The following is a 24,391-nucleotide window of genomic DNA, read 5'->3' on the forward strand; positions in this document are numbered from 1 at the left end:
CCACCACTCAAGTGTGACTTGAGCCAAAATAATGTTTAAGGTGAGGTTCGGTGTTTTTTGCTATGATGAAAGAAATACAGGGGCATTTTAGAGAATTGGAACACATAGATGGGGACAAGGAAAATCACCCATCACGCTACCACCCAGATCCAACCGCGTAACATTTTCTGTCTCTTTGCCGCCCACCTCCCTTTGTTGCGCATCCTCCCGGCCACACCATACATGAAATGTCGTGTGCTCGTCACATTTTTTTTTCTTGACGACCTAACAGGAATCATTTTTCCGTATTATTTTAAACGTATCGTCACAGGAGCTGACCAACTTTTTCTGTAAAGGACCAATAGTAAATATTTTAGGCTTCGCGAGCCAGATGGTCTTAGTGGCAACTCCTCAACTCTGCCCTTATAGCAAAAAAGCAGCAACAGACAAGACAGAAGTGAATGGGCGTGATGGCCGGGTTCCAGTAAAACTGTATTTCTGGAAGTAAGCGGCGGCCTGCGCTATGGTTGCTGGCCCCTGTCCTGGCGGACGTGCCACCTTGTCCCTCAACCATGTAGGCTGTTTCCAGTATTTTGCTAACTACAGAGATTTTCCAAGGCATTCCTATTCGTGTCTGAACGCTCTAAGGGCCGTAAAATACATGTTTTATTTGGGGAGGAGGATTGATAAAGAACAAATCCGTACAAGACCTAAAATAAGGGGTTTGTGAAAAACGTCTCTTCAGAGGTCTTCTGATCAGAAGGCAGAATCCTATAGGACAGCTTCAGAGGGCTTATTTGGCACATTTGGGAACTGAGAGCATTGCTTCTGGTTTTGTGTATTGCCCAGAGTGCAGAGGACTTAAGATTTGTATTTGTTTCACGAAAAAAAAGCCTATTGGAATGTTTTCTAATTAACCAACACATCCAACAGATCAAGGGAGTGTTTACTTAAGGCGCAATGAGGATCGCTTTTGAGAGTTTCCTTTTTCTGTGATCTGTGTCCTCCTCTTCTCTGACCTTACAAGCCCACGTTATCAAGATGTTAGTCTGAATCATCCGCACCCGAGGGTCAGAATTTTTCTGTGGGGTGTTGAGAAAGAAGTCTGAGCTCTGTCCCCGATCCACAATGTAACGGTTTCATGGTCACTTTTCTGCTTTGGAATGCGTTCATTCTGTAAAGTGTCTGCCCAAAAACGAAAGCAGAGAAGAAAAGCCTGAATGGCCCTCACTGAAAAACTTTTTCATATTCTTCCTTATTCAAACTTCCTGGGCATTTCTGCCCCCCAAACTCAAAAGGAAAACTCACCCATTTCAAACCCAGCTCTCTACATTTATGCACATGGATCTTATTTATGTCACCACCTCAGATCTTTTTATTATAGCATTCAGGCCTTTGGGCTGGTATTTTGGGAGAGAGCAGACCCGGAAGATAAATTCTTCTCTGGTGGTTACACACTTGCTGTGAGTCACCGGTGAGAAGGTTAGAACCATGCAGATGTGGAACCAGAGGCTTCCCGAGCAGACGTGGAAGGTTGGGGCTTCCGGGTACCCATCGGGGAAATGGGCTGCTCTGGAAAAGAGGGGCCCAATTTAGAGCCTTTGGAACCACACAGACGTGAGTTTGAATCTCGTCTCCACTATTTACTGTACAACTGCAGCCAGTCACTTCGGTTCTGTGTCTCTTCTCCGATTTCCACATAGGAATCGTTTTCCCTTTCCCAGAAGTTGTGTAGGTTCAGTCCTGCTCTCCCCACACTGGAGAGCCAGTGTGCTCCTCTCAGGAGCTGAGCTGTGGTACCCACCAGAAAGGCACTTCTATTCCCGAAGAACTAAAATGTATTTTAAACTCACTAATTATACCTTGCATCCTAGAAATGGTCTGTGATATTGTATTTTCACGATGCTTTTATAAAGCAGGATAGCAGTGCTGCTGAAACTGAAGTTTCGACTGGTAGGCAGTGACATACACTGGGTAAAAGTGGTCATTCATTGTGGTGACGTCAGCATTTACGGAAGGAGTATAAGAGTGTCGATGTACAGCGTACTGAAGGGAAGTTTGCTAATAATTCAAATACAAAAGACAAGGACCATAAGGCAAGAACAAGAAATTCAAGAATTGGAAAGGAAGAAATGAAACCACTCTTGTTCACAGACAATGTGATCTTTGTACGTAGAAAATCCAAAGTAATCTATTTAAAAAGCTGCTAAGAATATTAACTTAGTTTAGCAGAGTTGTAGGATATAAGGTAAATATTTAAAAATCAATTCCACGTCTACATACTAGTAATGGAAATCTGAAAATGAAATTTTAAAAAGATCAATTTTGTTTACAATAACCTCAGAAAGAATATGTGTAAGAATAAATTCAACACAAGAACTATGAAAGCTGCACACTGAAAATTACAAAATGCTGTTGAGAGAAATAAAAGAAGTAGGTTAATGCAATATGTACCGTATTCCTGGATTAGAGGACTCTGTATCGGCAACTCTTCCCAAATCGATCTACTGATTCAATGTAATCTCTGTCAAAATCTCTTTTCTTTGATAGAAACTGACAAACTGATACTAAAATGTAAATGCAAAGGACCTAGAATAGCCTGAACAGTGCGGAAAAAGAACAAAATTGGAAGACTTCGCCCTTCCTGATTTCAAAACTTAACCTTAAAGCTACAATACTCAGGAGCATCAGTGATGCCAGAAGTCCAGAAATAAATCCTCATCTATGTGGTCAGTTGGTTTTTATCAAAGGTACCAAAGTAATAAGGAAAAGATGGTTTTTCAACAAACAGTGCCTGAATAGTTGGATTTCCACATACAAAACAATGATCGTTGACCCTTATGTCACTCCCAACACAAAAATTAAATCAAAATGGATCATAGACTTCCATGTATGAACTGAAACTATAAAACTTCTGGGAGAAAAAAAGTAGAAAATCTCCCTTGGGTTAGGGGAAATTTTCTTAGATATTATACAAAAGCTATGGACATTAAAAGAAAAAAAAATCGGTAAATTAGACGTCATCAAACGTAAATTTTTGCTCTTCAGAGACACTATTAAGAAAACAAAAAGGCAAACAGATTGGAAGCAAATTGCAAAGTCACTTTCTGGCAAAGGATTTCAACCAAAATACACAAAGAACTTTTATAACTCAATAGTAAGAAGGTAATAATTCAATTAAGAATTAGAAAAAAATTTGAGTAGACACTTAACCTGTGAGGCTATACAAATGGCAAATGATCCCATGAAAAGACACTGAGTAAGATTCCTCATTAGGGAAATGCAGGTGAGAACAACAGTAAGATACCACTACCTACCATGAGAATGGCCAAAATTAAGACTGATAGTGCCAGGGATGTCTGGGTGGCTCAGTTGGTTAAGCATCCAGCTCTTGATTTCCAGTCGGGTCATGATCTCAGGGTTTGTGAGATCGAGCCCCACATCAGGCTCTATGCTGATAGCTCAGAGCCTGCTTGGGATTCTCTCTCTCTCTCTCTCTCTCTCTCTGCCCCCTCCCCCAACTCTCGCTCTCTCTCTCAAAATAAACAGACTTAAAAAAAAAAAAAAAGACCGATAGTGCCAAAGTGTTGGCAAAGTCGTGGAGAAACCAGAAATCTCATATAGCACTGGTTGGAATGTAAAATGGCATATTCACTTTGGAGCACTTTGGCAATTTGTTTAAAAGTTAAACAGACACTGGGCGTCTGGGTGGCACAGTCGGTTGGGCATCCGACTTCAGCTCTGGTCAGGATCTCACAGCTTGTGAGTTCGAGCCCCGCAATGGGCTCCGTGCTGACAGCTCAGAGCCTAGAGCCTGCTTCGGATTCTGTGTCTCCTCTTTCTCTGCCCCTTCCCTGCCCACGCTCTGTCTCTCTCTCTCTCTCAAAAATAAATAAACATTAAAAAATCATAAAAATAAAAAATATATTAAAAGTTTAACAGACACTTAACCATCTGATCCAGCAAATCTACTTCCACATAAAGTAGATGGATAAACAAATGTGCCATATCCATACAACGGGATACTACTTGTCTATAAAAAGAAATGAATCTACTGAGACACAGAACAACATGGATGAATCTCAATAACGTCATGTTAAGTGGACAGGATCCAGACATGAAAGACCACATGTTATATGATTCCATTTATAAGAAATTTCTAGAAAAGGCAAACTATGGAGACAAAGCAGATCAGAGGTTGCTTGGGGCTGGAGGTTGAGAGATGGTTGCAGAAGTGATGAGGGAACTTCTCAGGGAGATAGAATTCTTAAGCCAGATTGTGGTGGGGGTTGCATAAACGCATGAATTTACTAAAACTCCCTAATCTATTTAAAACAGATGAGTTTTATGGTGAGTAAATTATGATCGTTGACCCTTATGTCACTCCCAACACAAAAATTAAATCAAAATTCTTCCTACCTGAAAGATTTAAGTTTCCCAAGACCTGACACATATAATAGATCCTCAGTAAATGTTAATGTCCTACAGGCTTTTACATCTTTATAAACTTGATCCTGGGAACAGATAGATCTACAAGATGCTGGAGATCCAGATTATTGTGCTAACCGCCAAAAATAAAGCGTGCAGTAGACTTTAGCAATTGGCTCTAAATTAAGGTTTACTTTTTTTTCCCCAGTAAGACTGTGTGTTGAGTGCATTGCTCATCATATTCTTCCACTGATAGCTTTAGGTGATTTTTGTGCGGTGGGGAGAATCTGTGGAAGAAAGTAAGAGACTGTAGGATGTATTTGCAGCCAAAGGACTTTGTTCATTAGGACTGGACGTCCAAACCTGGACTTCGGAATTCTGCCTGCAAAAACCCATAGACCTCAAGGAGTGTCTCTAAAGTTGTCACACTGTATCTATCATTCATGGACTAGACAGAATACTGGTACAGCAGGAAGGATCCTTGAAGTCAAATAAACCATTCCATTTAAGAACCAGACTCCCAAGTGCACTGGCTGTACACTGCCATGTTTCTCCTCAGAAGCCAAGGTGAAGTAGAAGACATATGACAGCACCCTCATTTTTCACGTGACACACAGCATCTTGCCTTTCTAGACCTTAATCTTTGCGCCTGTGAACAAAGACTCACTTGCAATCTCTTGGAATCTAAAGTAAACAGTCCAGGAGGCTATTTGAAATTCTGTTTTTTCATCCTTCAGCTCTATTTTTCCAATCTCAGTAGGTCTGTTCTGTGATTTCTATGATTTCAGTCCCTCCCTCCTTCAGTCCTTCCCTCCCTCCCCCTCTCTGTCACTCACACACACACACACACACACACACACACACACAGACACACAAAATGAAGTCCTGTATCAGTAGTGCCATTCATCAGTAATGCTGGTGAAAAATGAAGACATTTTTAAGAACCATGAAGTCATGAAAAAAATACCTTGCTCTTCTCCCATTTAAAAAACATTTTTTAAAGAAAGTTTAAGTATATGCAGTACCTTGTTAGTGTTCTTTATGATTCTGAAGTCTCTTTGCTAGTTTAAGGAACATAAAAATATATTATCTCTAACTTGGTTAGCTCATAAAATTGTCATGTTCGCTATATTAAATTTAGAAGGATAGTCTATTCAGGCAATACACATTCACTAATTGAATTTACTCTGAAATGTTTTTAATTTTTTATACAAATGGAGCCTCAGGCGGCCGAACTCTAAGGAACTCGTATCTCTTCCTCTTACTTTTTGCCAGTCTAGGGGAAGCAGCAGAACATTAAGCTCAGGAGGAATCCCCAACATTTTAGTTTTGCCAATAAAATCGTTCAGCTTTCTGGACTAGTGAAATCCATAGTGGCAAAAAAGTCACATAGAGCATTTGTGTTCCGCAAAGGAAAGAAGAAACTAAACCAAAGGAAAACCTTCCCAAATTATACAACACACCTTTGGCCACACTTTTTTCTGGATTGTATTTAATTTCAAAACTTAGTACCAGCAGCTTTGTCTTGATCGACTGAGGATTTGTGCAAGGCGAATGTTTCTCTAAAAGATCATGTCATTTCAACTCTGCTTCGTCTTGCTTCTTGGTTTGTCAGCTACAGACCCTGCTTCTTTCAAGGACTTTGGAAGACTGAGAAATCAGAAGTAGATGAGCAAGAGGTGTGACCGTTTTTCAGAGGGATGTGCCTCGCAGAACCACACATGTTATTTTTCAAGTAGGCAGTTGAAGAGGTTCTCTGCCTGTAACTTTTGAAACTGTCCACTAAACTCTCCAGGGTTCATTGTTCCTGCTTCCGAGGCCACATGAGACTGTTCCTTGGTTAAGGCACCTATTTCTTTTTTTTTTTTTCAACGTTTATTTATTTTTTTGGGGACAGAGAGAGACAGAGCATGAACGGGGGAGGGGCAGAGAGAGAGGGAGACACAGAATCGGAAACAGGCTCCAGGCTCCGAGCCATCAGCCCAGAGCCCAACACGGGGCTCGAACTCACAGACCGCAAGATCGTGACCTGAGCTGAAGTCGGACGCTTAACCAACTGCGCCACGCAGGCGCCCCAAGGCACCTATTTCAATCTGCCTCAACTTACACTTAACTCTTAACAAGTCTTTGTCTTGCCATTGGATGCAACATTCTTGAAATGGAAACCGCATTACTTATTTGTCTTTTCTTCCCAAATCTAGTCATGGTTCCCTGCGTACAATAAAGTATCTGGTAGCTGTTTGCTAAATAAACCAATATATGAAATCGCTTTTCAAGTAGGAAATTTTAAGTATCCTGCTTGTTCATGTAAGCAAAATGTGGCAGCACTGACCGCATCTTTCCTCCCTAGATTTTAAGTTTAGTAGATTGGCAACAGCTCATTTGGCCAGCAACAAAGTTCTGTGACTTTCTTAATGATGCTTCTTACTTGGCTTTGTCAGTACCTGTGACTGCAGTTATCCTGAGATTTTCCAAATAACTTCGTTTTGTCTGGGCTTTTGCTGAGCTAGGTCTGGCAGAAGCATCTTTTCTGCTTCTGACTCAGTGATTACAAAAGGAAGTAGATATTCTCCTTGACCTCTGTGCTCCATACCCTCCTGGGTACTTTTCTGTCCTTTCTTCTTATTGTTCTTAGAAAGGTTTTTATTTTGAAAAAAATTCTCAAAAGACTCTACTCCTCTATCCCATCAAGTTTTGCAACATTATAAAGTCACAGTACCTTTTTCTGCCTTCCTCTTATGTTCAGTGGGTATCTGGGGCGGGGGAGGGGGGGTGGCTAATTTTGCATTTCTCTAGGTGATTTGTATTATAATGGGGAAAGCTGGAGCCATGGCATCTGAAGATATGAGTTCCAATCCTGGCTTTATCACTTAACTTGCTTAGTGTTGCTTTCCTCATCTACAAATATGGAAGGTAACACATCTCTCTCAGAGTGGTCATAAGGGTTTAAGGGATACATGTGAAAACACCTGGATTAATTTTTAGTATGTAATAGATATTTGTTAAGAATTGAACAAAATCTTTTAGAAAATGTCTAGTCTTATTAGCCAGCAAATTTTTATCATTGGGTACAGTATTATGAGGTTCTTTATACTTTATGGTCTCCCATGGTTTTTATGTTACCAGTACATTCAAATAACATTTATTGTGTGTCAACTTGATGACCGACCTTATAGTCTGCGCTTATTTAAAGCTAAATAAGAAATGGTTGCTACCCTGGAAGAATTTATAAGCAAGGAGGTAACACAAGCTTAAGTAAAGAACCACAAGCCAGCATGATGTGTGCTTGATAAAGGTGTCTACAAAATAGGAGGGCAGCACGGAGCAAAGCAAATATGGTGTCACGGCTTCTCTTCTGTAGAACTTTAATATACTTAGCTGAATGTCCCTTCTAGAAGCTTTTACGGGAGCTCCGATCGAAATGCTCTGAATTCAAGATTTTTACCTGCACCTTTGACCATCTTCCTATAAGAAATCGCAGAGACAATGCTGTGCTGACCCTTTCTCCTACTGATTTCATTCTTGTTCTGACTTTCAAAGATAGGCAGAGATTGCTGGGTAGACCACCTGATATTATTATTATTTTTTAATGTTTATTTATTTATTTTTGAAAGAGAGAGCACAAGTGGCAGAGGAGCAGAGAGAGACACACAGAATGTGAAGCAGGCTCCAGGCTCCGAGCTGTCAGCACAGAGCCCAACATGGGGCTCGAACTCACGAACTGTGAGATCATGACCTGAGCCAAAGTCAGAGGCTTAATCGACTGAGCCACCCAGGCGCCCCTAGACCACCTGCTATTATAAGTCAGAGGTTGGCAAACTCTAGACCATAGATCAAATCTGGCCCACTGCCTGTGTTTATATGGCCCACCAGCTAAGAATGGTTCTGATATTTTTAAATGACTGAAAAAAAATCAAGAGAGTAGTATTTCATGACACATGAAATTATATGAGTTTCAAATTCCAGTGCCTGTAAATACAGTTTCATTGGAACACAGCCATGCTCATCCATTTCTGTATTGTCTGTGGTTGCTTTCAAGCCCCAGCGGCAGTTGAGTAGTTGTGACAGAAACTACATGGTCCAGAAAGCTTGGAATACTTGCTTATCGGGCGCTCTGCACAAAGTTTGCCCGCCATGCTGTAAGGCCTTTAAAATCTTTGCAGCTCTACACATCCTTGGTATGGGACTGAGATGGGCATTTCTCGTGTAAGAGGCAGCTTTCCCGTGCTCTCTGGTGTCACTTCTTCTAGAAATAAAAATGTTCACTTTGGCCTTTCTTCGTAACATGAACATGCAGTGTTAGGTGACATGAACATCCTGACAGCTTGTCCCTTTTGAAGGTACAAATGTTAAGAAGGAGGGGGAACTCTGGAAACATTAAGGGATTTTTTTCTTCATCGCGATCTCCCCCATTTAATGTCTGCGAAGTAATCTGAAGACAAGGGTGTCTGATTTCATTCTTTCGTTAACCAGCAAGTTTATATCAGTCTTGCCTGTAAGACTGGGTTTGTCACCATAGGACAGCATGAAAATGCATGTTCAACTTGTAATATTTGTAAATCATACAATACTTCTCCCCTTAGAATAAGCCTCAAATATGGAAATTCCTTCAGATCTAGGGAAATTCATTCATTTTGCTGAATGGCTAAAAAAACAACAAACAGAAAGACAAACATAGTTGCAAATCTTGAATACGAGGCGCGAGCACGGAAGGGCTTACAGCGTCAGCACACTCCAGTGTTAACGGGTAAAGGTTCTGCTGGTTGTTGGCGGTTTGTCTCACATTCTTAAAGGCTAGTGGCCTGCACAGGGGACTTTGGATTCATGGGCAATCGCAAATAACTTTCACGGATATAAGGATCTATATATAGTTTTACAGTCTGAGGGATTATGTATTTGAACAAGCCCATCTTCAAACACATGTATGGTTTCTTTTGCCTTCCAAAGGCTTCAAGGAACCAGGTTCTAAATCTCGAACTCTTACCCTTGGTCTTTCTCCCTCTCTTGTGGGCCTTTTGGGAGACAAGACAGTCAATTTCTTGGCACCTCCAGAGAAAGAAGTGAATTTCCCTCAGTATGTCCTCTGCATATGCGCAATCTCTAGGTCCAGAAAGTAACTTACTGGTATGATCACTTCAGAAGCTGACCTAGAAATCTGTTGGAACTTCAGTAAAGTCCATGGCTTTTGAGTTGATTTCACATCTGGAAATTTAGCCCATAAAGTGAAAGCTAAACATGAAAGAAAGATTTATATACAGTAAGATGGCTTGCTGCATTTTTAATAGTGAAAAGCCAAGAGGCAAAGGCGAACTCATATGGGGGGAGTCAAGTAAGGTGTAGTACATTCAGTTGGTTATAGTGATTGAAAATGATTATTAATGGTATTTATACCATGCCAGGCATAAAAGAAAGCAGGATACACACTTGTAGGTTTTAACATGATTACAGCAATTAAATAATCTATGCATAGAGAACAGGAATACAGAAATACAATAACTCATTAACAGTTATATGTATAGATAGTTGGACCTGAAGCTTTTTCTATTTTCCAGTTATTCTTCATGCGTGCTTTTAGGAAAGAAAGACATAGTAAATTAAAACGAAGAAGTACTGTAGGCAGGAGAGAGCAGCACCCCCTCTAACGCAGACACTGCACCAGCCGTGGAGATCCAGCTGTGAAAGAGATGCACAGAGTGTCTGTCTGTCTGTCCGCATGAGCTTACAGTTCAGTGGGGGAGGCTCAGGCCATAAATAGTTAACCACTGAGCGGGAGGAGTTATAAAAGGGGAGGGGGGGGGTGCTGCGGAAGCATAGAGCCAGGACATTCAACCAAGGAGGAGTTTACGGAGGATGTAGTGACACGGAAGCAGGGCTAGAAGACGGAGGAGTCCCTGAGTAACAGAAGCAGGTAGAGAGAACTTCAGACAGAGAAAGTGGCCTGTGCAGGAAGAGGCAGAAAGTCCAGAGCATGGCGTAGTCCGGGAACGTCAGTAAGTTCAGGATGGTGGCGGTTCAGGTGGTCTGGAGAAGGTGGGCCCGGTGAGGAGATAGCTGGCCATTTCCAACTACAGTGAGAAGTTGAGATTTTGTCCTCCGGGCCAGCGGAAACTGACATGAGTAGACTCACGTATTTATTTTCAATCTCTCGGACCACACGGGAAAATAGATGTAAGACGGGATGCCGGGAAAGCAGCGAGGAGGGAGGGAGGGGGCTTGCAGTGTTCCAGGTGAGAGACGGTGGCTCAAAACTGCAGCAAGGATGACCTGGTGGGTATGATGCTAAGTGAAATAAGTCAGAGAAAGACAGGTACCAAATGTGGAACCTAGAAAACGAACTGATAAAGAAACAGACCCATAAATACAGAGAACAAACTGAGGGTTGCCAGAAGGAAGGGGGGTGGCGGGAGGGGCAAAACGGGTGAAGGGGAATAGGAAATCCAGGCTTCCAGTTATGAATGAGTCACGGGAATGAGAGGCGCAGCGTGGGGACTAGAGCCAGTGGTGTTGTAATGGCGACGTGGACTGATTGGACGTATCTACCATGGTGGTGACCGTAGCCTAATGTATAAACCAATCACCTCATTGTACCCCCAAAGCTACTGTAATATTGGGTGTTAGCTATACCTCCATCTTAAAAACCACGGTATTTTTAAAAAATGAATATGATAAAGCACTAACATCTTTGAGAAGTAATTAAAATTCCAAATAATAGTTAAAAGACATTTTTAATGCATCAAGGAGTCTTCCTGTTGTATTAATATTGGATGGCTGATTTGGGAATTTAAAGTTTAGGGAGAACCCAACATCGTAAAGGGTTTTTATTTTAAAATCTTCTGGTTAAATAGCAAAATTTTGAGTTTTCACTTTGAAATCTTTTAATTGCCTAACAAAGATTTTAGAAAGCTTCAGGACAAATAAATCCCGGGTTAGCCCCGGATGAACGTCATACCGTGAAAATGTCATGTACTCTTTTAAAATTGTGCAGACTCCAACATGTTAACAGTTTTCTGGTGGAGGGATGATGGTGACGGGAAAATGGGCAAATACAGTCCTCAGAAAAACCCAGAAGGAGGAAAAGAAAAACATAACATTTGGTTTTGTGACAGATCTCCTTCTGTCATGAGTTCCCTGAGAAGCAGGGGCTTCTCCATCTAGCATGGGGCCTGGCATACGTGGGGTCCTTGTTGAAGGAATGAACAAATGACTGAACGGATAAATGACCTGATTAAAGGAGACATTTGAGGATTCTTTTTGACCTATCTTATCTTGGCTTCCTTATTTTCATTTCCTGGCAACGGCCGCCCTCATGGCCTTCACACACACCTGCAGTTGCCCCGGCTAGAGGTGCAAAGCGGAGGAAGGTGGTCAGAAAAGGCTACGCTTGGGGCACCTGGGTGGCTCAGTCGGTTGAGCATCCGACTTCAGCCCAGGTCATGATCTCATGGTTCATGAGTGCAAGCCCCGCGTCAGACCGCTGCTGTCAACCCGCATCAGATCCTCTGTCCCCCTCTCTCTCTGCCCCTGCCCTGCTCGCACTCTTCCTCCCTCTCTCTGTCTCTCTCTCAAAAGTAAATAAACGTTTATGAAAACAAAAAAGAAAAGAAAATTGTGGTCACATAAGGATATGTTACTTTACACATATTTCAAAGTTAGGTAAATTGGAACCTTGCCTCCTTTTCCTGAAAAACTGGCAACCCAGAAAACTTTTATTCAAATATTTGTCATAAATGCTATTTGGTTAAAACGTAGACTTTGTGGCTAAACATAACTTCATAAATATTCATTTACGATGCTTGTTATAAGTGTTTCCAAAAGCCAAAATTGGAAAAGGCCACGTTCCCAGAAAGGAGAAGGAAACTACATTTTGGGGAACTATTATGTTTTAGGTACTGGGCTGACCCCCTTTAACAAACGAGGACACTGAGGATGTACCTTGAGTAACTTCCCCACAATCTCGTGGTTAATGGCAAACTGTGAACTCGAAGTCAGGTCTGTCAGACTTCAAACCTCATTCTCCTTCTGCTCTTCTTTTTTGGTTTTATGTCATACAAACAAAGAAATAAAAGTCCTTGTGGGTCTGTAGGAGTGAGGCGTGGTAGATACATCCCAGGTAGGAAGGTGCTACAAGCAGAAGTCCCTTGAAGACAGTTACTGTGGACTGTTAGCAAGGAGGAGCACTAAAGATTCTGAACGTGACTCTTCCTCCCTCTCACCTTAGTCCATTAACTTTTCATTTTAATTAATTCTGCAGATGAGCAAAGCAAGCTCTTGCCTTCCCTGAGCGTTTAGCAATGAGAGCAACAGAAACTTCTTTTCTCCCTCATGTTGGGCTGTTGGCAAAGTCCACTGTCAACCGATTTCATGGATTGCATTATTAAAGTCGGATCAATTTATTATTCCTGTCACTTTAAAAGTGTGTTTATCCTGAGTTTTCTTCCTCCTTTTGCACGCTGCCTACCTTCTACAGGATGTTGTTGGGGCAATATTAAGTCTTTTCACAGGACTGTCTATTGGCCCTGCTACTCTGAGTCTTTTTCTCTCGCATTTGTCACAGTTGATGATGATGTTCCCATCTGCCAGGCATATGGAATTGGTGGTGCTCAGCAAATCTTTGTTCCAGTCTGGTCCCAGAGAGTATTTTGGGATTATCTTGTAAATTCTCCCTTTCCTCTCCTGTGCCCTCAATATGCTCTGTCTCTTCTGTAGCAGCTCTTGAAATCTACCTTGAAATCTAATGAATGATGTCTGCCTTCCCTCCCCAACTAAACTGTGAGCCTCTGGAGGCCAGGACAGGGTCTCACTCATCTCTGTGGGTCCCTCCCCCGGCCCCCAACAGGGGGAGCACGGCACCTTCCACAGAGGAATAGCCCATCGCAGTTGAATGACTTGAGACATACTGTTGGCTTGAGTCCTGTGCTAACCTGTCATTCCTGATAATTCTATGCATACAAACTGGAGAAACTCTGAAAATAGATTAGTCAAGAAGGTAAATTTTGTGCTACTGTTGATGTAAGAACCCTAAACGTAACATCATTATAAAGTTTTTTTAGTGTGGATTTTTATTTCCCTTGGGTGTTGTTTGGACGAAAGTTTGGATTCCCACATTATTCTAACCATGTTTTACATAAACAAAAATCAGCCATAGTTAACACTTAAAGGGCTTTTAGGAGTTACTCGTCTAGATTCTTCTCAGGTAGTCCCAGCTTCAATCTACAGGTTATGGCCAGCTTTGAAAACAGTAACACTAACAGTGACAGTATTGTTTTCCATTTACTGGAGTCAGGAGTTGGATAGTTGTTATCTGGCCTAAGCTGGGGTAGCCCCCAGACCTCCAGGTTTATAAGACTGTGGGGAAGAAGGTTGTGATTCTCATGCTAAGTTTTCAGGAACCTTCCAGAGCCTCTTCACCTCCAGAGGTGTTTGAAACTTAGGTAGTTTAAAAAAGTTACACCTTTGAAATCAACTCAAAAGGTATCATTGGACACCTACTCTGTACCCCAGGCTTTGTGATACTTTGATTTCCTGTTGACTGTAGCTCACATTTTATACTAAATCTAGTAAGGAAGGTCCAGTGTTCCTTTAAAAATGTTGGAATGTGGACATTCCAGCCCGAATGAGGACAGACCTGCCTCTGGAATAGTCAAAGTGAAGAAAAGGGTCTCCTAGGCACTGGTGTTGTACTGTCCTGATTCCAAAAACACGGTCATTGGAAGATGACGTTGGAAAGATCTCTCCCCCAGGGAGAACCCTGTTCAGTCTGTGGTTCATTATTCTATCATTGGTTTGGGCCTTTTTCAGGTGAGCCGTAACTTTGAGCTGGTTGGACGGGTTAACTTGGATCAGCTGGAACAGATGAAGGAAAAGATGGAGAGCTCCAGCAGTGATGACGAGGACAAGGAAGAAGAAATGAACAGCAAGGCTGATGACAGAGGTTAGTCTCAGCCCTGCCCTCGGAGGCCCAGATGGCATCTAGCACGTCCATGGTGAGACAGAAGGGAGGCAGAAGGTTGTTGTAGGAAGAACAGAAGGAATGATCCTTCTTAGTTAAGTAGCAGAACAGACTGACTTAAGAAACATGTCAGGGGCCATGTCTTTGTAAACTATTACCAGCCATAGAAACTTCAAGGAAAACAGACATTTTCTAACTATAGCTATATGTTTGTTAAAAAATATATGGTGGTGATTTGTTTTTAATAAGGACCACTGGTGTCTGGGGAAGCTTCACAATAGGGATGGGCAGACAGTAACACAGAGGACACCGTAAATGTAAATGAGCTTAACGTTTCATTACGAGGAATGTAAGTGAACTTCCCATTGAGCACTTACGTAAAATTCCTGCTGCTAGGGCAGCCACTGCTGTGTGGTGGGGGAGGCTGCAAAGAACTCGAACCCTGAGCCCTCTCCGGAAGTCCCTCTGCCTGGCCCTTAACACCTTGTAAAGAGAGAGAAAGGGAGCGACAGTTTTCATTCAGCCGTGTGTTCACAAAGCAAGCTTTCGTGGGATTTGTGTACTCTTTTTCCAATTTTCTCTGAGTCCAGGATTATTCTCAAGATAAAGCTTTTCAAAAGTATATCTATATAACCATTCAAAAAAAAAAATGTAGGCCTACATTTATATGATCTAGAGTTGGTTTTCTGTATTGTTCAACATAGAATATTGCGGAAATCCCCAGAGGGTACATATAAGACTATGGGTTTCAGATGTGTTAGTGTAGTTATTAGGGATTCATCAAAAGCACCTGGATAACAAACATGAGAAATACACAGGATAGATACCATCCCAGTGACGATAAGAATGGGATGAGGTTATCAGCATGGAGCATCCTTATGTGCCACGTCCAGTATTTTCTTTAATCTGATATCATGTAGAGGGTTCTGCAGTTGGCCTGCCTGAATTTGGCTCCCAGTTGTGCTATTAACTAGCTCTATGCCTTTGGGTAAATCGTTTTATCCCATCTGCGTTCATTACTGACAATAATAATATCACCTACCTCCTAGAGATGTGGAGAGCTTAAATGAGATGATGTACATACAAGACACCAGCGCAGTTCCTGAAGCATAGTAACCACCTCATCGATGATAGCCCTGCCATGTCATGTATTATCATTTTGCAAAGGGGGACATACAGTCCCAGAAAATTTAAGAGTTTGTTCAAAGGAAAAACATATATATTGGAAGCCGAATTTAGGTCTTCTGGCTCCAAAGCCAAGATCTCTTTACACTACATCTCATTTCTCGAACACTTTGAGCAGTGGGATGTTCTTCACTGAAGGGAACCTAGACCTGAATCCCCTTAGGGCCTCCCTCCGAGGTGCACGTCTGCAGAATGTCACTGTCTCCCCTCCTTACCCGGTAGGTCTGCAGGCCTACAAATGCCTCTTTGGTGGCCATTTCGCTTGGAGGTTCTCCTCCCTGTTCTCTTTCCTGCCCAGCCCCTCTTCCACTCCATCCCTACCATGACAACCGTAGCAGGGGACCACAGGTTTGCAGTGTGGGGGTCCATTCGGGCCCCTGAAGTCCCAGTGAAGACAACAGCAGGGACTGCCCGCTCTTCAAAGCCCCCGTACCCATGGTCAACCTGAAAAATGAGTGGACAAATAAAACACCCTACCACGTAGGTTGATTGCCCTTGTAAAGTTACAACTTTTATTAGTAGATGCCTTAGTGATCCATTTCTTGCAAGGGAAATGGCTGTGATCTGAGGAAGCATGGTTTCTAATTTTCTTTTCCTTTTTTTTTTTTTTTTAACATTTCACAAATATGTTCTTAGTGATGAATTCTTTAACGTCTGTGCACTGTTAGCAGAGTTCTCCAGAAGAGGATGCTTTTGACAGGGGGGACAGAGGCTCCTTTTGCTTCATGGTGCTCTGTGCCCTGCTGTTGTTTAGGAAATAAGTTATTCCTTGTTGGTTACTATGACTTGTTTTCATCTGTAAGGCTGAGCACATACGATTTTAGAGGTTACAAGTGTTGCAGAGGCAAGAAGCCCTTTTAGTCTTCCCCTCCCTGTGACTCCTCCAGAATGAAAGCATAGCAAATTAGAAAAATAGATGGCAGTTAGGTGCGTGGGGCACCAGGCAAATTTCCTTCCTTGCCTGGCTTGGCCGCCCCCTTTGCGTGGGCACTGGGGCGACAGACCAGTTCGGTTTGACTGTAAAGAATTTCATGGTGTCTGATCAGTTCTCACTGGAAAGTGTAGTATCCACATTCATGAGCCGTAACCACATGGGGGGGGGGGGGGGACGTCTTTGGGTAGAGGGGCATGTATTCCTCTCTCTGAGGGTAGGGGATTTACATGAGTAACTTCTAGTAATGTTAATGAGAATTACAAGCCTAACCCTCCCTATCCCCCTTTCCGATCCTTGAAAGAACAGCCTCCTTTGTCTCATCTCCTTTGAATCCATTCTCCACCATCTAGGTATATTCTTGCCAATGAGAAGAAATGGCACACAATAGCCTCGGGGAGTTTTTGCCAGACGGTCTGTCTTCTAGGAGTAGAGCGGGAGGTGGCTTTAGTGCAGCTCTCAGGGCTGATGGAGAGCTATTTGATGTGTGACAGGTAATGACTGGCCTCCTCCTTTGAGGATGAAACAGCATGAGCCATTGGAAAGAATAGATGACTGGTTTCATGTTTCCTAAGGGTAAAGGAGCAAATGTGCCAGGAGCATGCCCCTCGTTGGCAAGTGTAGACTTTCATCAGGCACGCTCAGTGCAGGGGGCTCATGTCCTTGTAGCCACCCCATTCCCAGCGCCCTTTCCAACATGGGAACTAGAGAGAAGACTGACCGTGGCCATATTGCAGGTCCTGCCTAGGAAGCTCGGAGGGAATTTGAAAAAGAAGAAACCAGGCATGAAGAAATCAAAATTAACCCAGGCAGAATCCTCCCCACCCCCCTCTCATTATGCAGTTGGGAGGAGTCAGGAAGGCATTCTGTTGATTTCTTGCCCAAGATAATCCCTGCTAAGGAATTAATGCGCAGAGCAGATGGTGCTGTCTCATTTCCAATGAAAAGAATCAAGGAAGATAGTCTGTGCAATTATTTTTAATGGCTTGTGTGGTGATCTTCTTAATTTGTGAGAAAATGTTTCATCTTTTGTTAAAACTGGCCCATTCACATAGCGTTTTGTGCTAAAGATTAAGGCAGCACAGAGACACCTATCCTGTTAACATCATCCTGAGGATTTTATTAGATGAAGTGTTTCAACCAGAGGACATCTTCCTGTAGCATCTTGTATGTACAAGCATAGGGTGATCAGATATGTAGAGATGATGGACATTTCCCCGTATGCTGCCCTCACTCTGCTGCGTGGCTGCAGGACCGTCTCGGCCCTGCTGTTTATTATCCACAAGGAGATTGGCTCTCTGTGGTGTAATGAAAGACATATGGGCTTAGGACTCGGGAGAACACAAAGGCCACGTGAGCTCTCATCTTTGAGTTTGCCAGGAGGAGTGGTCTGTAAACAATTAGCCAGCCAATCCACATTGATCAGACCCCTAACATGTGCCCAGCGCCATGGAGAAAACAAAACGACCGTCAGTATTTGATGTTTGCAACAGACCTTCCAGAAATGTCTATACCCCCACATTCATGAGTACCACCAATTGAGGAGTAGATGTCAGGCAGCCAGCCAGGGGCCCTCACTAGCTCAGGACATACTTTTACAAACTGGCCTCCCCGCTTCCCAGGATTCTCGTTCACGCTAGCTTCTTTGCTCGCAGATCTCATTCAGTGCTCGTTGCCACCCTGTGAGGTGTTGATTATGACATCCGTGACAGATGAGCACAAGTCGTGAGCCCTCAGCTCTACTTGGAATGCATCGAAACCCTGAGGTCTGCTACGCGTAACCTGGTCCAGTGCCTCTATATTCTTTTTAGTGAGCAAAGATAAACCTGTGTCAAATAGAAAATGAATAGGTGCTAAATAGCGAGGCACTGGTAGAGCATCCTAGAAGGAAGAGATTCGATAGAAAAAACTGCCGAGACGCTGTTGGAACGGACAGAAGGGGTTCTTAGGGCCAGAAAGACCCAGACTATTTGTGATGAGGCAGTGAGGAGGAACGGGGCTGCTGGGGGCCTGGGACCCAGGAGCTGCTCTTGACGGCTATCCAAGAAATGCCCTGACGTGAGAAGCCAGTAGGAGAACTAAGAGAAAGGAATCTGGAAATTGCCTTCATGGAGGGTTTTACGGGTGAAAGTAGGAAAGAAAGGAGGTTTCCTAATGAATGTTGACTTCCCTCTTCTGCTTCCTCCCACAGCACACAGGTAACACTTCTGCTTTCTCCTCACAGATCTGATGAGATTTGCTGACCATGGGGCTGCTATTAACACTGAGAAGCGTTTTCCATGTGAATTTTGCGGACGGGCGTTCTCACAGGGCTCTGAGTGGGAAAGGCACGTGCTCAGACACGGCATGTAAGTTGAGCCGTCCCAAGATGCCTTTGCCCAAAGTGAGAAGTGGCAGGGAGAGCAGGTTCTGTTTTTTTGCTTTTTGTTTGTTTTGTTTCGTTTTGTTTTGTTTTTGGTCCCCCTGACAATCCGTAGGCCCTTCCCTCTGTGTCACACTTTATTTCTGGGCTTGGGAGGAGAGGCAGCCATCAGGAACTAGGTTTCTTCTTTTCTGTTGGTTTTTTCAATGGTCACCCAGACACAACTCAAATGAGGAAAAATCATCTTTACGAAAGACAAATCCCACTCAAGCCCTCGCGTGGAAGTTTAGCGTTCTCCAGCCAGTGTCCCTTCAGCTTTCATTAGCCTGACATTCTCTGATAGAGCGTGGACCGGGGTCAAAAGATCTGGCTTCTGTTCCTGCCTCTGTGATGACTCATTCCCTGAGTGGCCTTGAACATTCCCTCGCACCTCTTGGTGCCTTCAATGCTCTGCCTCGGGGACAGAGCCAGCTTCTGCCTGCCTCCCAGGTAGGTGGGAGCATATCCGTAAAACACTTGTAAGATCTTTGAACATAAAACCGTCCCCTAGACGAGGCACTCTTAGTCTGCCAGACAGAGAGAACCCAGGAGTCAGTTCCTGAGTAGAAAATGCCCCTGAAACCCCAAGCATCTAAACTTCAGAGAACCTAACTAAGTTTCCCTAGACATGGGTTCCATCTTTGGGTTTTTACTTTTTGTTTGTTTTTTATGATTTGTTTCTGGATCCGTCCATTAAATCTTTACCTGAGTTGCTCTTTTAGTCTTCATAAATATAGCCAATCTCCAAGCTTATGGGTTACACAGAGGAGTTTGAGCATAAGACAGTTCTTGCTACTACTACCAGTTATGACCTATCACCCAGAAGAGGGAACATAAAATAATTATGTTAATGTGGACACAAGGCATGGTATAATCAAAACAGAGTATAATAATGGCTATTTTTGTAGGTTCACATCTTTAATAAGATGCTGAAATACATGACCTAAGCATAACATGTAGCAAAGGATAAATCACTCAGAATTTACTCATATGTTTATGGCATTTATGCAAAGGAAACCCCAAGGTCTTTTTAGGATCAGGGAAATCAGGACTTTTTTGTTTAATTAGAAAAAAAGGCATACTCATCCATCTCTACCATCACTGTTTCTCCAGGGCGTTGAATGACACCAAGCAGGTGAGCAGAGAAGAAATCCACCTGAAGGAGAGTGTGGAGGACAGTATTAAGATGCCCTCTATAGAGGAAAAGGAAGATGATGAGGCAATCGGGATAGACTTTTCCCTAAAGAGTGAAACAGTAGCCATCTGTGTAGTAGCTGCTGACAAATCTCTCCTGGAGAATGCAGAGGCCAAAAAAGAATAAGCGTTTGGTGAACTTCTTAATCAAACCGTACTTGAACCGTGATGAGAAAGTGGGGAGGGCCAGCTTGGGCTGAGAAGGGCGGGGACAGAAAAGAAGACAGAACAAAGCTGCTTTTTAGGACTGAACAATCTATTTTCAAAGCACTGGTACCTGTGTGAGTGAGTATGTAAATTAAAGTTATTTAAATGGTTGGAATATGTGGCTCCTTTTCCATCACTACACCTTTTCTTCCGGATCTTCATCATGGAAGTGTCATTTGTTGCGGAATATGGAAGCACCTCCCATGCACACGGTGTGCTCTGTGGTGGTCTTGGACAGGATGTGGAAACAGAAGCTCCGTGACAGTACAAGACTTCTCTTAGGGGAACAACTTTTTGACGCACATCTTTCGGTGCGTTTTTCTAGTTTTAATACCTTAAGCTTTTTCAAGACCTAACTGCAGCCGCTTTGGGAAAAAACAAACAAACAAAAAAAAAACACAAAAAAACAAAAAACAAAAACAGAAAACAAAAAAACTGCTTTGCATAAAACAGTCACCTGTTTCCTAGTACCTCAAACTTAACCAAGGGAATTCTCTGCATTTGTCAGTACTACCTGTCGTCGTTGTGGTTAAATGTAGAGAGAACTGCTGGGCAAGACGGTGAATGGAGAAAAAAAAAAAGAGAGTTTTAAAGAAAGGAACACAAATTGTGCTTAAAATCCCCACGTGGGTTTTATTTCTTAAAATACTGTGATTTTTTTAATTATTTTAGTAAAAAACAAAACAAAAAAAAGAAACAGACTTTAATTATTAGATAACTGTTTGTGAATTGTCATCCTTTATTCCAGGTAAGCTGTTTATTAGTGTTCAACTATAATTTAGAATTTGGTAGATTCATGTGAGCTAATTTTACGGTGACTGTGGAGTTTTGTTTGCCACATGTTTATTTTCTATCAATTTGAGTGTTACAAACACAGCACAATTCAGTTTTCACATAAATTGTTTTTTATGTGCGTGTTATTGTTGTTTTAATTTGGGGGTAAGGGAGATTTAGTTTTTTGTGAATAGGAATGTCTTTATTTTAAACATGGAAATAACAAAGAAGTTAACTTTTTTTTCCCCTTAATTTAACTAAAGAACCAAACTTTTCGGCACAGCTATGCAGCTTGTGGGCCAGACGAGGAAGTCCTCTTCACCCTTTTGTTGCTTGTCAATTAACACATTATCCGTCTCACACAAATAATTTCTGTTAGGATGGGCTGGCTTTTGTGTGTGATTTAAAAATCTGTGTTCTGTTTTTGTTTGCATTGTGTTTTGGGGGAGGGTTTTTTTCATTTATTTTGTGGAACAAGGGGATATGCTAGAATCCCATCCCTTTGGTGAGTGGACAAGAAATACTTATATCCTATAAGGAGCCTGGAGAACTACTTTTTTTTTTTTTTTTTTTTTTAATGTAGCTGCCAGCTGCTCTGTTTCCCAATATTAGCTTTTTCAGGAGGGAGCAGCTTAGACTAAATCTAAGTCTACATTTATAATATGTTCTGATTGTGAACAAAGGGTTTCATTCCAAAAAGTAGAAAAGAACTTTCCTTGAAGCCTAGGTTATAGAAGCCTGTGTGCGTGTGTGCTTGGATGTGTGTGTGCTCGTGTGTATGAGTGTGTGTGAGTCCTTTGGTTTTCATGTTTTGTTTTTTTGTTTTTTGTTTTTGTTTTTTTTTTTACTTGGAAGGGTTGTGGGAGGGGGAGGGAAGAAAGGGGCAGGGAATCCTGAGATGACAGTGTCCCACACAGCTTCAAATAAAATCCATGGAAAGATACTGCATTTGTGGAATAGGTGCTTACTTGAAAAGCATGTTCTTCTTTTATTTTCTTGCTGTTAAAAAGTTTTATTTGTAGGGAGTTTCTTTTAATTTAATTTTTTTTTTTTTAGGGATGGGGGCCATCATGTGGAAACCAGACAATGGGGAAAGTGTGATCTAGACAAAGATAACATTTTGTGTCCATATTTGTTTTTAATTGGCCTCATTTCAAATGTATTAAACAGTTCCATACCTGGATTGGGTGTTTGTATGGTTACCAAAAAAAAAAAAAAAAAAAAAAACAAACAAAAAAAACAAAAAAACAAAAACAAAAAAAAAACAAAAAAAAATCAAGCAAAAAAAAAGGAAAGAAAGAAAGAAAAAGGAAAAAAAACAGAAAATAATTGTGACATGCTTTTATCACTACTTTATTTTTCAAATAACATGTAAATATTGTAATCCATTGGATTTTGTTTTGCTAACCTGTTAATAAAAATATGGGACCATTATCCTTTTAACAAGGCTAGAATGTCATTTTTTTCTTTTTTCAAACATATACCTGATATTTTGTGGCCGCACATTTTGGATGCATTATTATAATTCTGTTGACTGTAATGACATAGAATTTACAACATTTTTTTGTTTAATTTATACAGAGGACATTTTTTTTTTCAGAGCTTGAGAGAAGATAAATAGCAAAATGAGAACCTGTTGACTCCAATAATCAGTGTTTCCCAATACTTGATAGGAGAGAGGGAGATTCTGAGTTCTTGAAGCCAAGGGTTTAAAAAACAACAAAACACACCAGTAGGTTATTCAAGTTGTTTGCAACATACATTTTGTAATGAAATGTGAGAAATTAATAAAGAATTTTTTCACATGTGTTTATGTGCATCTGTTGTAGATCATTTACAGATAAGAAATGTGGGAATAATAACAGTGTTGTCTTTCAGTGCATGTACAGGAGAGCTAATTCAAGCCACTGAGTCTACACAGGTATGGAAAGCAAAGGTAATAGTAAGGTGAGGTATGAGCTGGGAGTTTTAAAGTTAATATTTCTACATCAGATATTTATCACCAATTGGGGGAATTTTATGGAGGGAAGGTTTTCCACCAAAAATGTGAATCAAAGTGCTATATGAAGCTCGAGAAGGAGGAAGTACTAATGAATAAATGTCATCTGGGGACCCTGAATCTATGAGCATAGTTATTTTAAACTACTGCCACCAACTATCTTACACCAGTAATTATTATTATCATTAACATATTCTTTGAGCTACACTGTTATAAATCAAAGGAAAAATTAATAGTCATGAAAACTAGAAGAGTAAATTAAAACCAACATCACTGATTGTTAAACTCAGCTGATTTATATGATCTGCCTTCACCAGGGTTAGGAGAAGAAAGGCTCACAGATCATTTGTCCAGAACTCGTTCTAAAAATTTGGTTCTCAACTTTCCTTGTCCTCCTTATCCCTTCCACAGAGGAGAGTTTTTAAGACACTTAAAAGAGCATAAAACACAGAAAACAGAAATTTGGATAAATCAGAACCCAAAGGGAAAATGAGGACTGAGTAGCAAAGTAATTATGGTGGAGAACTGACAAAAATGCATTCTGAGAGGCCATACATAAATGATGTATTTGGCTCAGAGCTTCCTGGTAGGCAAGGAAATGAAAGATCAATCAAGAATCACATTCACATTTACTTTCAAATGCTCAAGAGATACTCAACCTTTTCCAAAACTGCAAGCTGAGAAGTTTCTTTGTGTTTTTCTAAAGGAGAGAAAGTGACGTAGAACTTGTCCATTGACAGCTGTTCTCTTGTGGCCTCCATCAAATAACAGTGTCTGTATTGAGTTGATGTCTAATCCATACTCCCACTTTGTTTTATGGAAAGTAAGTGGAATATACTGATACATTAATCATGGTAGGGACTGCAACAGGGCAACTCCTTGGAACCATAGAGATTTAATTCTTCCACATGTTCTCATGAGGGTCAGTGTGAGGTATGCTTCCTTCTGGTGACTCAGGAATCCACACTCATCTAATGATGCTATCCTTTCAATACACGAATCCTAGGATCATTGTTGAGAGCTTTGGCTGATACACTTCCTCAAATGCCTCCTCCAGGAAGTAGCACCGATCACTTCTCACTTTCCTGGTCACGTGGCCCCATCTAATCGCAAGAAAGGGGTTAAGTGTGTGGTCTTGTCTAACTGTGTGCCCAGGAAGTCCACCTGAGCTGACAATCTCTACCATAATCAGGAACTTCATAGAAGTGTTCCTTCAGAAACAGGTGGGGGTGGGGGTGGGGAGTGGTCAGAAACCTTGCATCCTTTGCAAAGCACAAGATGCAGGTCCTGTTAACCCCTGCACTTAACCAATATTTTTGAGCAAATATTTGGTGGAAGTCACTG

General features: G+C 41.7%; 1 protein-coding gene and 1 long non-coding RNA gene across 9 annotated transcripts in view; one reads left to right on the top strand and one right to left on the bottom strand.

The window, feature by feature from the left end:
- The window catches only part of ZNF462 (zinc finger protein 462), a 139,785-nt gene extending 116,936 nt beyond the window's left edge, over nt 1-22,849 (top strand). For 7 of the 8 annotated variants that reach the window (XM_086683639.1, XM_086683640.1, XM_086683638.1 and 4 more), the window contains 3 exons: nt 14,206-14,338; nt 18,697-18,820; nt 19,987-22,849. In XM_086683639.1, the coding sequence (XP_086539765.1) occupies nt 14,206-14,338; nt 18,697-18,820; nt 19,987-20,194 (465 nt within the window). In that variant the 3' untranslated portion in view covers nt 20,195-22,849. Of the gene's footprint in view, nt 1-14,205; nt 14,339-18,696; nt 18,821-19,177; nt 19,324-19,986 lie in introns of all 8 variants that reach the window. The other variant, XR_015242922.1, reaches the window with a different exon arrangement.
- LOC147574972 (uncharacterized) lies at nt 9,671-15,055 on the bottom strand. The gene is made up of 2 exons (XR_015242930.1): nt 14,734-15,055; nt 9,671-10,686 (listed from the first exon to the last, which is right to left on the bottom strand). It is a non-coding gene; the product is annotated as an uncharacterized LOC147574972 (long non-coding RNA).
- Nucleotides 22,850-24,391: the final 1,542 nt, after the last annotated feature.

This window comes from Puma concolor, chromosome D4, assembly GCF_028749965.1.
Source record: "Puma concolor isolate L17-30 chromosome D4, mPumCon1.1.hap2, whole genome shotgun sequence".
NCBI lineage: Eukaryota > Metazoa > Chordata > Mammalia > Carnivora > Felidae > Puma > Puma concolor.